General features: G+C 39.3%; 1 protein-coding gene across 2 annotated transcripts in view; it reads left to right on the forward strand.

Moving 5' to 3' along the window:
- The first annotated feature begins 8,711 nt into the window (after positions 1-8,711).
- Positions 8,712-16,230, forward strand: part of Tnfsf11 (TNF superfamily member 11) — a 31,843-nt gene continuing 24,324 nt past the window's right edge. For both annotated transcript variants that reach the window (XM_076872666.1, XM_076872667.1), the window contains exons 1-2: positions 8,712-8,942; positions 15,796-15,963. In XM_076872666.1, coding sequence (XP_076728781.1) covers positions 8,712-8,942; positions 15,796-15,963 — 399 coding nt within the window. The remainder of the gene's footprint in view (positions 8,943-15,795; positions 15,964-16,230) is intronic.

Consider the following 16,230-nt stretch of genomic DNA (forward strand, 5'->3'; position numbering starts at 1 on the left):
GGTTCTCACACCCTTAGGATTCTTGAGACCCATTCGGAGATCCCAAGATCGAAGCTATCTTTATAATATCAAGATCATGATTTGCTTTATTTTAAAAACTATGTAGAGATTTGTACTGGTGATAAAACACTGCAGTCATATCACAAATCAAACATAGCCGACATGAAAACTATCTTTATTGTCACTGTGTTCATAACTGGTACATACTTCATGCTTCAAAATGAAAAGACCAGTTTCACCTAAGGATGTCCTTGGTGGAGCAGGGAAAATTATTTTTGTTATACTTTGACATTCAAATACACATTTAAAAAATATTCTGTGGGGCACAATAGGAAGTATGCATTAAAGCACTTCTGCCACATGATTGTGATGTGTCATGAAGAAGCTCTTGTGATTGAGCTGCAAACTGAAAAAAAAAAAAGACAGATAAACTATGCTTTTTTAGGTTTGGGTACTTGGAAGACACTATCAGGAAAACGAACATAATGAGGCTTTCAACTTAGGAAAGACAACTGACAGTCTTGGTTGCCAGTAATACAATTCTAGCTTTCAAGGAAAAATAGGAACTTTTGGAAATTTTTGCCTCTTGTGAACTTGGCTTCTCTATACTGAAAATTTTCTGATGAGGTCAGTGATGATATAAGTGGACTCAGGTATTTGATTGTGTTTAATGTAATATATCAGCATTTAGAAGATCTGTGGAATTCAATGAATCAATATTTTCTGAGTGACTAATGCCTAAAGTTCAAAATCATCCCTGGATAAAAGATTAAATCAAAGAGGCAAGAGAAAACAATGGATACTGTTATCACAGAGTAGGAAAATATCACTAATGATTTTAGATTTTATAGTGTAACTAATAGTTATTAAATGATACTGTTGAGTTTTGATGTAGTAGAAAAGACAATAATTATTCCTTTATTTTCTAACTATATATATATTATGTGAGGCTATATTTTCATCATATACTTCAAGAAAAACAATGAATCACAATAGATTGAGTATAGAAGTAGATAGCTGAACAGTATCCCCCTATTAAAGGGGTTTGCAAAACAGACAATGTGATCTTTTCACTAATGCATTTTTGTTTTTCAAAATATAACAATTTTTCATAAAATATATTACACATTATGTCAAATAAAAATAATTATGTTTGAATTCCTAAAATGGAAAATATGGATAGATACAACCATATTTTAAAAGCTTTTAGGGGTTTCCACTTTTTGAACATTTTAATATAAGACTAAAATGTTTGAGAACTGCTGCAATACGTAATTACATAAAATCTGAAAGTCACTCAAGTTCATGTTTTCTTAAGTTTATAGCCTGGCATTAAAATTCTACATAACTGGCATAAAATATATGTATTCATTTCTCCTTATTATCTAGGCAAGGGCATATTATACCTGTAAGTTTGCTATATGCTTTCCTCCTTAAGTTAGGTTATTATTATATTTGGAGAGTGATATTATATATTGGCACTCAAACTTTGTCTTTTTCCCAGGCCAGCCATCTTATTGGAATGCTAGGAAATTTTGTAAAATTTTAACTTGTTCATTCATTTTACCAAAACTCACAAAGCACTGGTTAATGTAGTAGTAGTACAAAGATAATGACCGCCTGTGTTAGGTATCTATTACTGTGACAAAATTCCTGAGGTAAATCAATCTAAAGGAGAAAAAGTTTATTTTGGCCCATGGTTTCAGTCTATGGTTGGTTGGTTCCATTGCTTTGGTGCCTGTGGTGAGGCAGAACATCATAGTAGACCCACATAGTGGAGTAAATCTGCTCGTGGGAGCTGGGAAGTGAAAAAAGAAAAATAGAAGAGAATGGTGTCCAGATATTCCTGTCACAGGCTTATCCTCCCCCATGACCTACCTTCCGCTCACCAGGTTCCACCTCCTAAAGTTCTACCACATCCCCAATAGCGCCACACACTGGGCACAAAGTGTTAAACACATGGGCCTTCAGAAAACATGTAAGCTCTGTCCTCAAAGAGCTTAGAGTCTAGTAGGTGAGACAGATAAATAAATAAGAAGATAAAATAAGTCTTCAGAGATATGATAAACATAGGTATATAGTGTAGTAAAGAATCACAGAAAAGTGATACTCAACCTAGGAAAAAAGGTATCAAGAAAAGCTTCTTAAAAGATAAAAGGCCTAACCGAATGTAATACTTTATTCTAATACTTTAGAATGAATTTCAAATGCTTTTCTCCAATTTTTCAGTCTTCAACATTCTCCATGTCCCTTGCCTCTCCTTTTCTGTGTGCCTCCTGACCAATGATAATTATACTGCTACTTAGCTCATTTGTGTTGTACTGTCCATTCATGTCCAATAGGTCTCTGTCATTTAGGTTCTTCTTTTTTATCCAAATCGCGTTCCTTAAACCCTTGATGTGTGAAGAAAAAGTATTAAAAGATTTTTAGAATTCTGAACACTAAATCCTTTTTCAAAAAAAATTACAATATACATTTGGACATTAATGCCACTGATAAGGTTTCAGTGGGAATGAGGACCTTTGGGAATTGGAATAGAGGCCATTGGTATTATATTCTGGCAGAGAACTTGGATAGATTTTACGCATGTCTTGAGACTCGGTGTGAGGCTGAATTAAAAGTGTTAGGGAACAGACATATGAGGATAGTGAGAACACAAGGTTAAGAGAATAATTATATAAAATGGGCCCACTGTGCTGACTCTCACATGCTTTCTTTTCCAAGAAGCGATTTACCTACAGCCCTGCCTCTGAGAACAGGATATGTCATGTTCCTCAGAAAAATACCTGTTCACTGCAGAAGAAATGTAGGCCCAAAATAATGCTGATAAGAGAAACCCAAGTTACTCTGAAGGAGACTTTTTTGACCAGATCCTGATAGTTCCTCCTAACCATAAAATCTATAAGAATGTAAAGTTAAGAATCCAACTAGAACTAGTTAGCCTGGGCCCATGTGATCTAGAGTTGCTGTGAGTGTGGGAACTTGAAAGTCTGATGTTACCTTGTTGTCAGTAAAAAGCCATGAGGTGGACCTGGGTGGGCCTCTAGAAACTTCTCTGGGACCCCCCCCCCCAATAAAACTGGAGTACAGGAGAGGCACATTGTGTCTCTCCTCTCTGACAGACACACTCTCTCTCTTGAAAGTATCCCTTTCTCCTTTCCTGTTACTCTGAGCAACATGTCTGAAATCTTCCTGACTTGATTCCAAGAATAGGGGCTTGAAGAAGGGGTCTTCATGCTGCCTCAGTTTCTCAGAAGGCCCCAGCTTGGTAAGAGATGGACTAATTAATCTGGCAAAGAAAATTTCCAGGCAGTATGGCATTCAGTCAGTGACATGGCTGGCAGCTTTTAGCCAGGTTTTCTTTGAGAAACAGGAATAGAAATAGAGCAAAAGGATTTTTAAAAGCTGAAGTTTGGCCAGAAAAGTACATGTAAATCTGGGGCTAAGGAAATTGTGCTCTTTGAAGAGATTATAGTCCCTAAAGAGATGTTAAGCAGTTTGCATATAGTCAATGAGAAAGATGGTGTGAGGGTATCTCAGGAATTTATAAGATCATTGCAGGGTCCAAGATATAGAAGGGAAAATTTTTTGAGAAGAGATCATGGGGCACCTTGCTTGCATATGGGGGCCTAAAAAGTTGTTTCACTATGCTCAGTCATGCAGGCACTCAGAGACCTCAGCAGCTATGATCACAGGGAGCCCAGGTATTGCACAACTCAGATATGGCAGCAAGCCCTAGTGTCATCTGTGTGGTGCTGGTTCTGCAGGACTGCAGGTTGCTTGAGTTAAGGGGATGGAGACTTCCACTGAGATTTCAAAGAAGGGTCTGGGAGCCATGCAAAGTGCAGCAGGGTTGAAATCCTTGCCGGTTCCTCCTGGGAGGGTGATATATGAAGCCATGAAGGTCAAGCCAAAGCTGGAATGGAGATCCCAAGAGTTAAGAGATGCCAGTATGGATGGTCTACCGAGAAAATTTGTTGGTTGCAGAGAGAAACAGGTGAAAAGAGAAGACATGTGGGCTACAGATAGCAAGGCCAAAGAGTTTGGCCTGTCCAAGCCCTTTGGAGAGCACATTGCACAGTCATGTGTCATAGATATTGTACACAGAATTACAGGAACTATTTGCCTGTCTGGGTTTTGGTCTTGCTTTGGCATCACCTCTTCTTCCTATGCCTCTAATCCTTGAAATAGGAATGTTTACACTGAACCACTTTATATTGAATATATGTCATTTGCTTTTGATTTTTACAGGGGTTCACAGCTGAGTGTTTGCCTTGAGTCTCAGAAAAGACTTTGGACTTAGACTTTTGGGTAATGCTGAAGTTGTTAAAAATACAGAACTCTTAGGGATGAACTAAATGCATTTTGCTTTGTGAGATGGAGAAGAACTTTTGGGGCCCAGGGAAGGAATGTTATGGTTTGGATATGAGATATGTCACAACAGCTCTTGTTATGCAGAAGTATTCAGAAATGAAATGATTAGGGTATGAGAGCTGTAACCTAATTAGTCCATCCTACTTTTAATGAACTGACTGGGTGACAACTGTAGGCAGGTGAGATATAGTTGGAGGGGGTGGGTCACTAGGGTGTGGCCTGGAAGGGTGCATTTGCCCAGTGAACTGTTTCCCCTGCTCTATCTCTGCTGCCTGACCCTGCCATGAGCTGAGCAGCTTTCCTCCACTGGGCCCTTCCCCCATGATGTGCTGCCTCAACTTGGGCTCGGAGCAAGGGAGTTGTTCATTTTTCAGACTGAGACCTCTGAAACTCTGAGCCCCAAATAAACTTTTCCTTCTCCAGGTTGTTTTGATGGGATATTTTGTTCACAGAAACTAAAAATCTAACTAAAACAATGTACAACGTTGTAACAGAGTCAGTACAGAAATGGATAGGAAGATCTACTAAGCCAAATAGTGAAGAAATTTGAAAAGATGTAAAACAGTGCCACTTTTTTCATTTTAAGTCTGGGTTTCTAAAAACAAAGTGACATTATATTAACATGTCAATATGTTAAAAATTTCCGTTTGGATTTCTAAAGTATCAAATATTTATAATCATAACTCACATAAATGAAAGCTCTTTGGGGTCTGCAGTAATTTTTAAAAATGTAAAGAGGTGCTGAGACCAAAAAGTTTGAAAATTGCTGACCTAGCAGAATTACTGATTGTGAACAACTGCTACTTTCACTTGACTAGCAGAGTAGCATCAATTCCTTACCTTTCTCACATCTGCACATTAATTTTCCTTTGAAAACTATTTGTCCCCTCTTCTTAGCCCATGAGATCTGCATTGGGTTAACTTAATCTTCTGACTTATTTGTTTGATTCAGTCCTATATCCAACCATGCCTGAATGCAGACCAAATCCTACATTTTCAACTATATGAACTAACAAATTGTCACTTACGTCTATAAGAATCCTGTCTTAGATTTTCCAAGGTACAAGGAAATATAGCTTGAGTATGTTAATCTAATCATCGTGTTGTTTATAGTTCAGTACTGACATATACTTTGAATCTTCAATTATGTTCTGGGTCCTGGCCATCTCTTAATACCTATCATTTCACTAGGCTTCAGCTTAATCACTTTATTAGCTTGAAAATAAATTAATCAGTTGATATATTTATATGTGAACAAATATTAATGAATCTATGCTAAATAAGACAGGCATATGCAATGAGTAAGACATATTTTAAAAGTAATTATAACAATACAGCCATCCCTTGACTAAGATAGGCCCCTGGTCACTTTCTCCCTGGGAGGCTGTTACTCTAGGATGGATCAGTTGTAATTACCATCTTTATCTATGAGCCTTCTCTGACTCTCCAGAATATGTTTAGACCCCACTGTCATTAGTTGTCATTGTACTTGCACTTTGCCTTTGAAGCAATCACCAGGGTCTTGCTAATTATCTGGTAATCATTTATTCAGTATTTTTTTCTCATCAGAGGTCAAGCCTCATATTCTATCTTGATGACCGAGTTACCAGGTTTCAGCTCAATGCTTGAACATAGTGGATTCTCACTAACATAACTATGGAGTGAATAAGTGAATGCACAAGTGTCATGTAGGAGAAGTAAAGGGTGCTGGGGACCAAAAACCAAAGGGCACCGCCCTGGGCTAGGGGAGCAGAGGAGGACTCCTGGAGAAGTCTCTCACTTGAATGAGACAGGATGAGTGAGCAGGAGAGTCATTAGATGGGGGAATGGAGAGTAGACCCCAACTGGGGGAAGCATTTGAAGCTGAGTCTTGATCCAGTTTAGGAAGTGCTATTTATGGATTTTTAATCTCAAGACTTTAGACTTTATACAGACAATACTTAGAAGCTATTATGAATATAGAGATGATACATATTTTTGCTTTTTAAAAGGAAGTCCTTATCGGTGTGTACAGAACTGTTCAGGGCAAGCAAGAATAAAGGTAGCAGGATCAGTGAGGAGATGTGATTAATTCAGGGAGAAATGGTGTGACTTGAACATGGAGATAGGCAAAGGCATTGAGGGTTCCTTCACTCATTTTTAATCCGACAAATATTTACTGTGTGCCTATAATATGAGGCAATATTCTAGGAAATGATGAATATTATTGAGGTGAATAATAAAACGTCCTTGAACATTTGGGGTTGACACAATCATTGGGGAGTGGAATGTTGGCAAATGAATAAATAAATAGCTGAGAAAGACATTACCTTGGAAGAAGCAGTCAGTAGATTGACAGTAGAGTTTCCAACCCAGCCTCTAGAAGACAGAGTACAATGGGATGACCTCTTTTGAATAATAATGGAAAATAATAGCCAAGCAATAGGAATGACATATGAAGAACTCTTAGGGATGTAACATGTCCCCAAAATAAAGATACTTGGTCAAACATACCTGATATGAATCAGAAATTTGAAGGATCTTCTAGTAACCTGAAAATCAAGATTGAAAAGAATGAAAAAACATGTACAAAAAAATGTATAAAACATTGTTACATTAAAACTTGTTAAAAATGGAAGAGTATCATTATGGATTTAGTTGTTATAACAGATTGAAAAATATTTGATTTTAATAAAGACTTATAAGAAGAATGAAATACAGAATTGTTTTCCAAATAAGGAAGAAAAATAAGAGGGAGGAGGAGGAGAAGGAGGAAATAAACCTACTTCCCAAAGCTAATAAATGAAAAGTAGAAAGAAGCCAAGATTGCATGGAATAGAAGATTGATGTTAATTATTTCTCTGCTGGAGTTAAAATATTTTTTTCCACTTTCCCTATCAAACACACACACACCCACACACACATTGATGTTAGAGGCATTTAGATAAACAGACACATAATCATTTCATTTGTATGGACACTTTTTTAAAAAATACAACTCAGTCACTCTTTATTTTATTTAAAAAATTTTAATTGTCAATGGACTTTTATTTTATTTATATGTGGTGCTGAGAGTCTAACCCAATGCCTTACACATGCCAGACAAATGCCCTACCACTGAGCTACAACCCCAGCCCTCAGTCACTCTTCTTTAACAAACACTGAGCTCTAAATGTTCAATTTAGAAAAATTGTTTTTAATAATTCAATGATGTGTCATTTGTGATACATGTTGCATAATAAAAATACCCACTAGAGAACTAGGCAGAAAAAAAGATGCAAAACAAGTATCATTTTAAAAGTGGAAATATCCTAAGTTTTATAGGTGTTTAAATTGTCCAGCACCTTTCTCCTTTCCTTTGACGATGTATCAGAACAATTGTGAGCTATGCTAATATTTTCATTTTTTTCACCAAGCGGACCAACTTTTCTTTAACAACGAAACTAACATTCAGCTCTATTACCAGATTTGTGTAACACTTCTTCCTGTTGCGTGAGCCCTCCTGGACTGCCTGCTTCTGGCTGTGCACGCACCCCTATGCTCTATTCTTTGCGTTTTCTTTCTGTGTTGGTGTTTATAGGCTCATTGCTACCACATTCACACAACCTGCCTCTCTCAAAGTTACTTTGAAGATGCAGAAACAGTGTTTTGGGAAGGGAATTCTGGAATCTTCTAAGTGTTCCCCAAACTGGGAATCTATGTAGCTATATTTGGAACCATGTTAGAGGCTAAATAGTTAAGATCCTTGAGGATGTTCCTTGCTGAATTTTTGGGAAAGATCCAAAAAGGGTCTTGGGAGATAATCAAATTAACTTTTTAAATCCTATGCAGGAAACCAAGGCTCAGAGATAAGAACTGCTCTTGAGAAATATCCATGATGTGCCCCTCCTTCTTTACCCAAAGGACTCTTTTACATCTTCTCCGGACCACATTTGGGGTCTCCAGAAGGGCAGCTGAGGATGGGCAAGGGAGTCAGTAACCCCTGGAACCACTCATAGCCTCTTCTGTGGGCCCAGATGGGGAGGAGGCCTTCTAGTAAGAGAGTGAGGAAGAGAGGGAGGGCAAGAGGAAGGAAGGGGAGCCAGAGGTGGGAGTGGAAGAGGCAGCCTCGCCAGGGCTGATTGGCTCCGGAGGCCAGCCCTCTCCATGCGGTTTATAAGAGTTGGGGCTGCCCAGGGCGCCCTGCCGGTTCCCCGCGATCCAGGAGCCACCACCGGGCTCCCAGAGTGCGCTCCACGTTGAGGTCCCGCTTGGCCCCGAGCCTGCTTCGAGGCTGCCTTTGGAGTTGGCGGTGGGCAGAAGAGAAAGGGAGGGAGCGGTAGAGGGAGGACAGCGCCCGAGAGAGCGGGCCGAGCGCCATGCGCCGTGCCAGCCGAGACTACACCAAGTACCTGCGCGGCTCGGAGGAGATGGGCAGCGGCGGCCCCGGCGCCCCGCACGAGGGCCCACTGCACGCCCCGTCGCCGCCCGCACCCGCTGCGTCGCACTCGCCTCCTGCGGCCTCACGCTCCATGTTCGTGGCTCTCTTGGGGCTGGGATTGGGCCAGGTGGTCTGCAGCGTCGCCCTGTTCCTTTACTTCAGAGCTCAGGTGAGTGACGCCTTCCCCAGGTGCGCGTGGTCCGCGCCGTCACCTTTTCCGTCTAGCAGTGGAGGGAAACTGAGTCCGGCGACCAGGCTTGGCTCCCCTGATCTTGCCACTTCAGGAGGGGAAAGTGACTCCAAAAGACCGCGGGCGCACCTGCCGGATTCTCCTTATCCACACCCGTGTCCTGCAGCGCCCAGAGGCTGCGCGCGTCGGGCCAGATGTTGGGTTTGAATCCCCCCCCGCCCCCCGCTCCAGTCTCCGGAAATAGCGTGGGCCGCTCACCTCTCCTGGAAGTCATTGCACACTTTCTCTCCCTTCCATTTCTCACTTGGAGTTAAGGATCAACTGGAGTCCACTTAAGGGGGGAAAATGAGCGCCTTCAGGTGGGCTTTGACCTTTTCGCTTCCCGCCCACCACCCAGTTCCTGGGATTGGTTGCTTTGCAGGTATCCTCCGGCCCCAGTGCTGGAGGGCCGCGAGGTGCCCGCAGCCTTTGAAGTCCTGGGGGCGAAGCCCAGGGCAGGAGCAGTGAGAACGACAGCGCTGCTGGAGTCGCCTGGACGGGAGCTGTGCTGCTGCCTGGCTGTCCTGTGGGGCTCAGCTCTAAGGGGCGAGGCAAGAGGGACAGCCCCACGTGCCTGACAGTGAGGTGGGCGGAGGAAGGAAGCAAGGTGTGTGTGCTGGCACAGCCTCGCTTCAATCTAGCGGGTAACCAACCCTCGAAAAGATGAAGAGGCTGTGCAGGAGGGCTTAGAACTGCAGGGAGATAGTAGAAAGGAAGGGGTAAATTTGTAATATTATGCTTTCTGGTGGTTTATGCTCTTGTGTTTTCTTGGAAATTGCAGTGCAGTTGGTTGGATTCATTCAAATATTCTTGTCTAGTGCTGTGAACTCTTTCTCAGAGGAAGTGGAGGGCTGACTGTGCATTTTTTTTTTTTTTTTTTTTATGGGAAAAGAAAGTTGGGTTTGGACTTCATTGGTTTTCAGACTCAAAGGTGATTACTAAACCAAATTGAATGCATCAAAACAATGCATTGCTTGGATTGCATGGGTTTTTGACATGTGCCAGCATCTTGAACTCCCACTTTCATTCACAGGTTTTCTGATAAGCATTCATTATTCATTAGTATGCATTTTATAGCACTAGTGTAATTATGTACGAAAACAAAAATAGAAATGCTATGAGCAATCCTTCAGAAAATTTGTAATTTCGTGTTAATAAACATAATTTTTCCCTGATGAGATTTTTTTCTAAAACACAATTTTTTGGAGTGGTTTGCTTGTGACATGGATTACACAAATTCATATGAAAATGACAACTTTTTAAACTTCATTGGAATGCTTTGCAGTCAAGTATGAATGGTTTGGGGGCTGGGATTGTGGCTCAGTGGTAGAGTACTTGACTAGAACATTGAAGCACTGGGTTCTATTCTCAGCACCACATAAAAATAAATAAATAAAATAAAGGTAAAAACAAATGAATGGTTTATCCATTTTTCCCATCCTGCATTTTGTTAACAACCTTCATTTAATGCTTGTGTATTGAGAGCCTAAATTGTGCTATGGAATGTGACTTCAGAATCAATTATTTCAATACACAATGTCTATTTACTATATGCATGGTGCCATATACCAGAGGATATCTCCAATAATGATACTACCCTTCTCTTATCTTTTTTTTACCACCTCAGGGACATGGCATTTCCCCAGCTGAAATAGTGAAGCAAGTGGGCAATGGATGAATTCTAGGGACCATGATGGAAATTGGCTTGGCTCTGTAGAAAAGAGTGACCAGCTGAGTTCTTGTTCCAGTTGTTCAGCTTTCACAAAGCAATTCCAGTATTGGAGTGGGCTGAGAGATCTGTCCTGATGGTCACCTATCATCATCTGGATAGCACAGGAATAACAGCAAAACATTCAAAACCTTTCCCCAAAGCACAATTGTGAGTTAGTAAGCTTAGCTCTAAGTTTTTCTTTAGGAGACTTTAATGTCATCAGATTTCTGAGTACAATTTCCCTAACTGCTGCGAAGATTGGGTTTCTCTTAAGACTTATGAAAACATTATTCTGCACCCAATTCTGCACTACATTTTAAAAGGTCATCTCCTTTAGTAAAGAACTGGTATTAGAAGTAAGGTGTTCATATGAATACACCATCAGCTCTCATAGCATTTTATTGAGTTTAGTGTCTACATTTGATTCCTAAAGAAATCCTAATCACTTAGGAAAAGGTTCTGAAATAGTTACAAATGAAATGCTTGGTATCTGGAACTTATTTCAAAATAATTGATGGTGGGGGGAGGTAGCAAAGTGATTGCTTGTAAATGAAATAAGATTGGCCATGTGTTGTAATTGTAGTAGCTGGGTTATGGGTAAATAGGGGTTGATCTACAGTTTTTTTTTTTTTCACCTTTATTTATTTTGAAGGTCTTCTTTCACAGTTCTGGCTAAGAAACAAAATGTTGTCACTGACAACGTTTTTGCTGTTATCGGGTCCTTTGAATCAGAACTTGGTGCCAAATTACAGAAGTTTTTTGAAAGCTGTGGACCAAGTACTCGGGATTTCTGAATTCATCTGAAGAAAATGACATCATCTAGTATCAGGGAATATGTTTATAGACTGCAGTTAAAAATGATAAAGGAATCCAATTTTATTGTTTTAGTATAAAAGTAGGGGAAAGAAGTTATGCAAACTCTTAAGAAACAAACAAGTTTTTTTTAAGCTTTAGGTGCATTTAGAAAGATGCTCAGAGAAGTATAAAAATTAGCAACTTCGAAAACTTTTTTCCCATTTTCAGTTCATGTTTCAATAGTTAACAATGAATTAGTCTCTCTGACTGTTTTATATTGCCTATGCCTAGTTTATCTTGTTTTAAATATATGTACTAGATCCAATGTAGATTGGCTTTTCCCCTACCAACCCTGCCAAAGAGAAAATAGCATGTGGTTTGTGCTATATATTTAACACATAGTATTCATACTTTGGTTTACAAAGAAAAAATCTTCTAAAATGTTGCTTGTAATATTTGTGCATTTTTTTAAACATGCATATAACGAATTCAAAGTTTAGAGTTCAGCTGTAAGATAAGTTTTTCAGAAAACTCAAGCTCCTTGGCCCTTTTAACTCCTCCCCTCAACTTCTCAAAATGCGCATACCAACCTCTTTGGCTGCTTTTTACCCAGGACAAACCTCCCCGCTGAAAATCTGATGTGGAGATGTGCTAGCTGCCTGTTTGGGAAAAAAAAAAAAAGATAACGAAGTAGCACAAATGTCAAGCATCCTGCCTCATTGAACCCAACAAATGATTAAGTTTCAAAGAAGTTTATATTTTAAAAAGTTTGTTTCACAGGTACCACTTCATCTGATAAGTGCATTTTAAAACTCCTTTTTAAAATCAGATATTCAAGATATAGTGTTTTCAGACACGCCTAGGTACAGTGACTTCATTTGTAACTCAGTTTGCTCAGATCTTTTGTGGAATTGTTGTGTTCTTCAGTTGAGTGTAATTTCCATGAAGATAGAGACTGCCTGTTTTGCTCACTTTTTGTTGTTGTTGTTGTTGTGGTACCTAGCATAGTACCTGGCATATTTAATTTACTCAAGATGCTATCAGTGATTTGCACCACATTTGTTCATTTCTAATTTATAATGTGCATATAATCTAGTTACTAGCTAAAATAGTACAAGTTTTCAGTCATTCCAATCCTCTATCTAGATTGTTGTGTGCCAAGAAATAGGGTGTTGGGTAGGAGATACCTTCATTTAGTTGTTTAATGAGTGCTTGCTGTGTCTCTGTCATTAATCCTGCTCCCTGCTTTGCATTTCCTTCACATAGAAGTTGACCTGTGTATGTGCTTGGCCTCATATGCCCCAAACCTCTATTCACCTCTTTCCTCCTGTACACTGGAAGGAGAAAGACATTTAGTTGTAGCTTAAAAATGATTTCTAACAAGTGATCCTTAAATAAACAAAATAAATGAGTATATCAAAATTAATTATAACATGCAATTAAGATTTCTTTGGGGAAAAACAATTGAGATTTTAAACATACTTGAGTTGCAAACAGTGGATCTGAACTACATTTTCCAAGTACTTGGGGAAAAGATTCAACAACTGGACTCTATTTTTAGAGATCTTGATGAAATTGGCCCAGGGTTGGGAGTAAGATCTGGGCTCAGGCATTTTTTTAAGAGATAAAGGAGAAGATCTTTGCATTCTATTTATTTGTATCAAATCATCAAACCATTATTAATGAGTCAGTATTTTCATACTAATTAGTGATACTGATTTTAAAACTGGTGTCCAGAGAAATTTGATGTCATTTTAAGAGCAGAAATCTATAGGTTTGTGTACTTGACATTTTAAGACATCATTTCTCTAATTTTAATATAGGTAGTGTGCCCGAGTGGAGTCTAAGATTCTGAATTTCTGACAAGCTTCTGGTGATCCCATGTTTCTGGGGCTGCTTGGACTCCACTGAGAGAGTACTGAGAATGCAGGGGACCACTGCTCCTGTCACACAGCTTAGTTTGTCATTAAGACTCAAGCTTAACCAATGGTAGGGTTCCCAGGCATTGCTCTATGAATGACACATTGTTCCTTCAGCTCCACACTTTTCTGGTGCTAAGCCAACTGAGGTCTTTGCATGATTCTGCTTTCTTTTCTGAGGTCTGAACTTGGTGACCCTTCATATTGGTTGCCCAAGCTTTCCTGATTTTGTAGAATACTGTTAGGCATAAGTGAGCAGTTTTAGTCAGCTTTTGTGAGAGTGTGTGTGTGTGTGTGTGTGTTGCTGTGACCAAATGACCTGACAATAACAACTTTAGAGGAAGAAAAGTTTATTTGGGGCTCACAGATTCAGAGGTCTCAGTCCATAGATGGCCAACTCTGTTGCTCTGTTCTGGAGGGGAGGCATAACATCATGGCAGGAGGGCATGGCAGAGGGAAAAAGCTCAGCACATGATAATCAGGAAGCAGAGAGAGATTCTACTCAACTAGAACACAATCTACGCCCCAAAATCATGCCCTCAGGGACCAATCTCCTTCAGCCACCTAGTTAATCTATTCACCTGAATTAATGCACTGATTAGGTTAAAGCTCTCATAACCCAATTATTTCACCTCTGAAAGGTCTTGTATTGTCTCACACAGGAGCTTTTGGGGAACACCTCATATCTAAACCATAACATGAGCCTTAAAAAGAAAAAAATGATGTGATTGGAGGCTGTTCTTCTATAAACACTCACACATTCTGATTCACATTAATTATTCTAAAGAAAATAGGAGAAATAAACATAGTTTGCAAATAGTTTTGCTTTATGGTGGTACTTCTTGATTATAGATCATCCTTATATTTGCAAGACTGGAATAATAAAATTTGCCTTCGTGAGTGCATACTTTTAAAAGGCTGTCATTTCATTTTGGGGAATTTCAGATATAGATGGAATACTTTCCAGTTTATTTCTGATGGTTGGTTAATAAACCTGTACATATTTTCATATATTTTTAAAAAACTAATTAAATCAGAGGAAGAGTGACTCCCCCCTCCCCTTTTTTGGTACTGGAAATTGAACCCAGGGGCACTCAACCACTGGGCCACATCCCCAGCCATATTTTTTTTGTGTTTTCTTTAGAGACAGGGTCTCATTGAGTTGCTTAGAACCTTGCCATTGCTGAGACTGGCTTTGAACTTGCCATCCTTCCACCTCAGCCTCCCAAGTCACTGGGATTACAAGCATGCACCACGGCACCTGACTGAAGGAGTGACTTAGTATTAATTCTGACTGAGCTTTGGTTAATGTAAACTTGTACAGTTCTTCCTTTTTTTTTTTTTCCAATTTTTTGGGGTCTAGTTTGTATCTACTAATAAGCAAATGCACATAAAGTACCTTGAATTTTTTAAAAGGAAGGACAAGTGAAACTATTATTATTAAAATATCTATGGCTGATTATCAGTTTTCTTTATTTAGCAGTTAAAACCACTGCAAAAGTTTGCCTGAGCCCTTGCCAGAAACCACTGGAAGCTTGCCTGTCAGGAGCTGACAGGCAATGTATAGCAGTGCTTAAAGAAGTGCTGGTGCTAGATACCTGTTTTAACCAAATGATCAACTAATAAGCCCAGAGAATAATGTAGGTGGTACAATCCCTTACATTACACAAATTTTAGCATTCCCTAGTATACACCTTGTTCCAAGGTGATGCTTATACAGCCCTCCCCACCCTAATGTGACACCAAATATATCCCACATATATTTCCAAACACCCTCTGATAGATGTACTACTCCAATTTGAGAAATACTGAAGAGAGTTTCAACTAAAAGAGGAATTATACTTACAGCTTCAGGTTTGGTTTAGAGTTATGAAATAGATTTCTCTCTCCCTTTGGATGATTAAAATAGTCATTAATTAAGGCAAAAGACCAGGCAGGTATGGGGGTTAGAGATGGTGTTAATTTCCCCTGATTTATGTATGCTTCAAAATCCCATCCAGCCTGCTGCATATGTCTTAGAGACAAAACCTTTTTCTACCTCTACTGGTCACAGGTGATTTCCTTGATGCCCTCCCTCTGAGGACTTTCAGGTTATTAGTCTTGAGAAGCTTCCTGTGAATCACACATTTCTGATTATGAAAATCTACCACCCAACTTCACTTTGGTTGTGGATGATAGTTAGCTCTCATCAAAATGAATTAGAAGTCAATGTTTTCATCAACTGAAGGGTAATTATATTAACTGTTAATCATTGGGGACATAAAAACTCTTGCAAGAATGAACTTTTTTGTTCTCAAGTCACACTTTATTAAACAGCAGAATAATTAATAGTAACCCCTCCTAATGTCCTTACTTTCTCCCTGCTCAGATGGATCCGAATAGACTATCTGAAGATGGCACTCACTGCATTTATAGAATTTTGAGACTCCACGAAAATGCAGACTTGCAAGACACAACTCTGGAGAATGAAGACACAAAATTAATACCTGATTCGTGTAGGAGAATTAAACAGGCCTTTCAAGGAGCCGTGCAAAAGGTAAGTCCACACTGAGGTTAATAAGTTAAGGGCCCTTGCTGATTCTACAATTAGCAAATATTAAAACTTGCCAAGTGCTATTGACTCTGTTCTTTTTATTTTAGTGATTTGTAAAAGAGTTAAAGAGAATGTTTTAAAGAGATTAGCAGAATTCTTCAGCAGAAGTCGGTAGTGGTTAATTATGGCATACAGAGACATTCATGCAAAATTCTTTTCTTTCCTTTCTATTTAAGAGGAGGGATTTAAATTTGTACTTGGAAAGAGCAC

Source organism: Callospermophilus lateralis, chromosome 12, assembly GCF_048772815.1.
Source record: "Callospermophilus lateralis isolate mCalLat2 chromosome 12, mCalLat2.hap1, whole genome shotgun sequence".
Taxonomy (NCBI): domain Eukaryota; kingdom Metazoa; phylum Chordata; class Mammalia; order Rodentia; family Sciuridae; genus Callospermophilus; species Callospermophilus lateralis.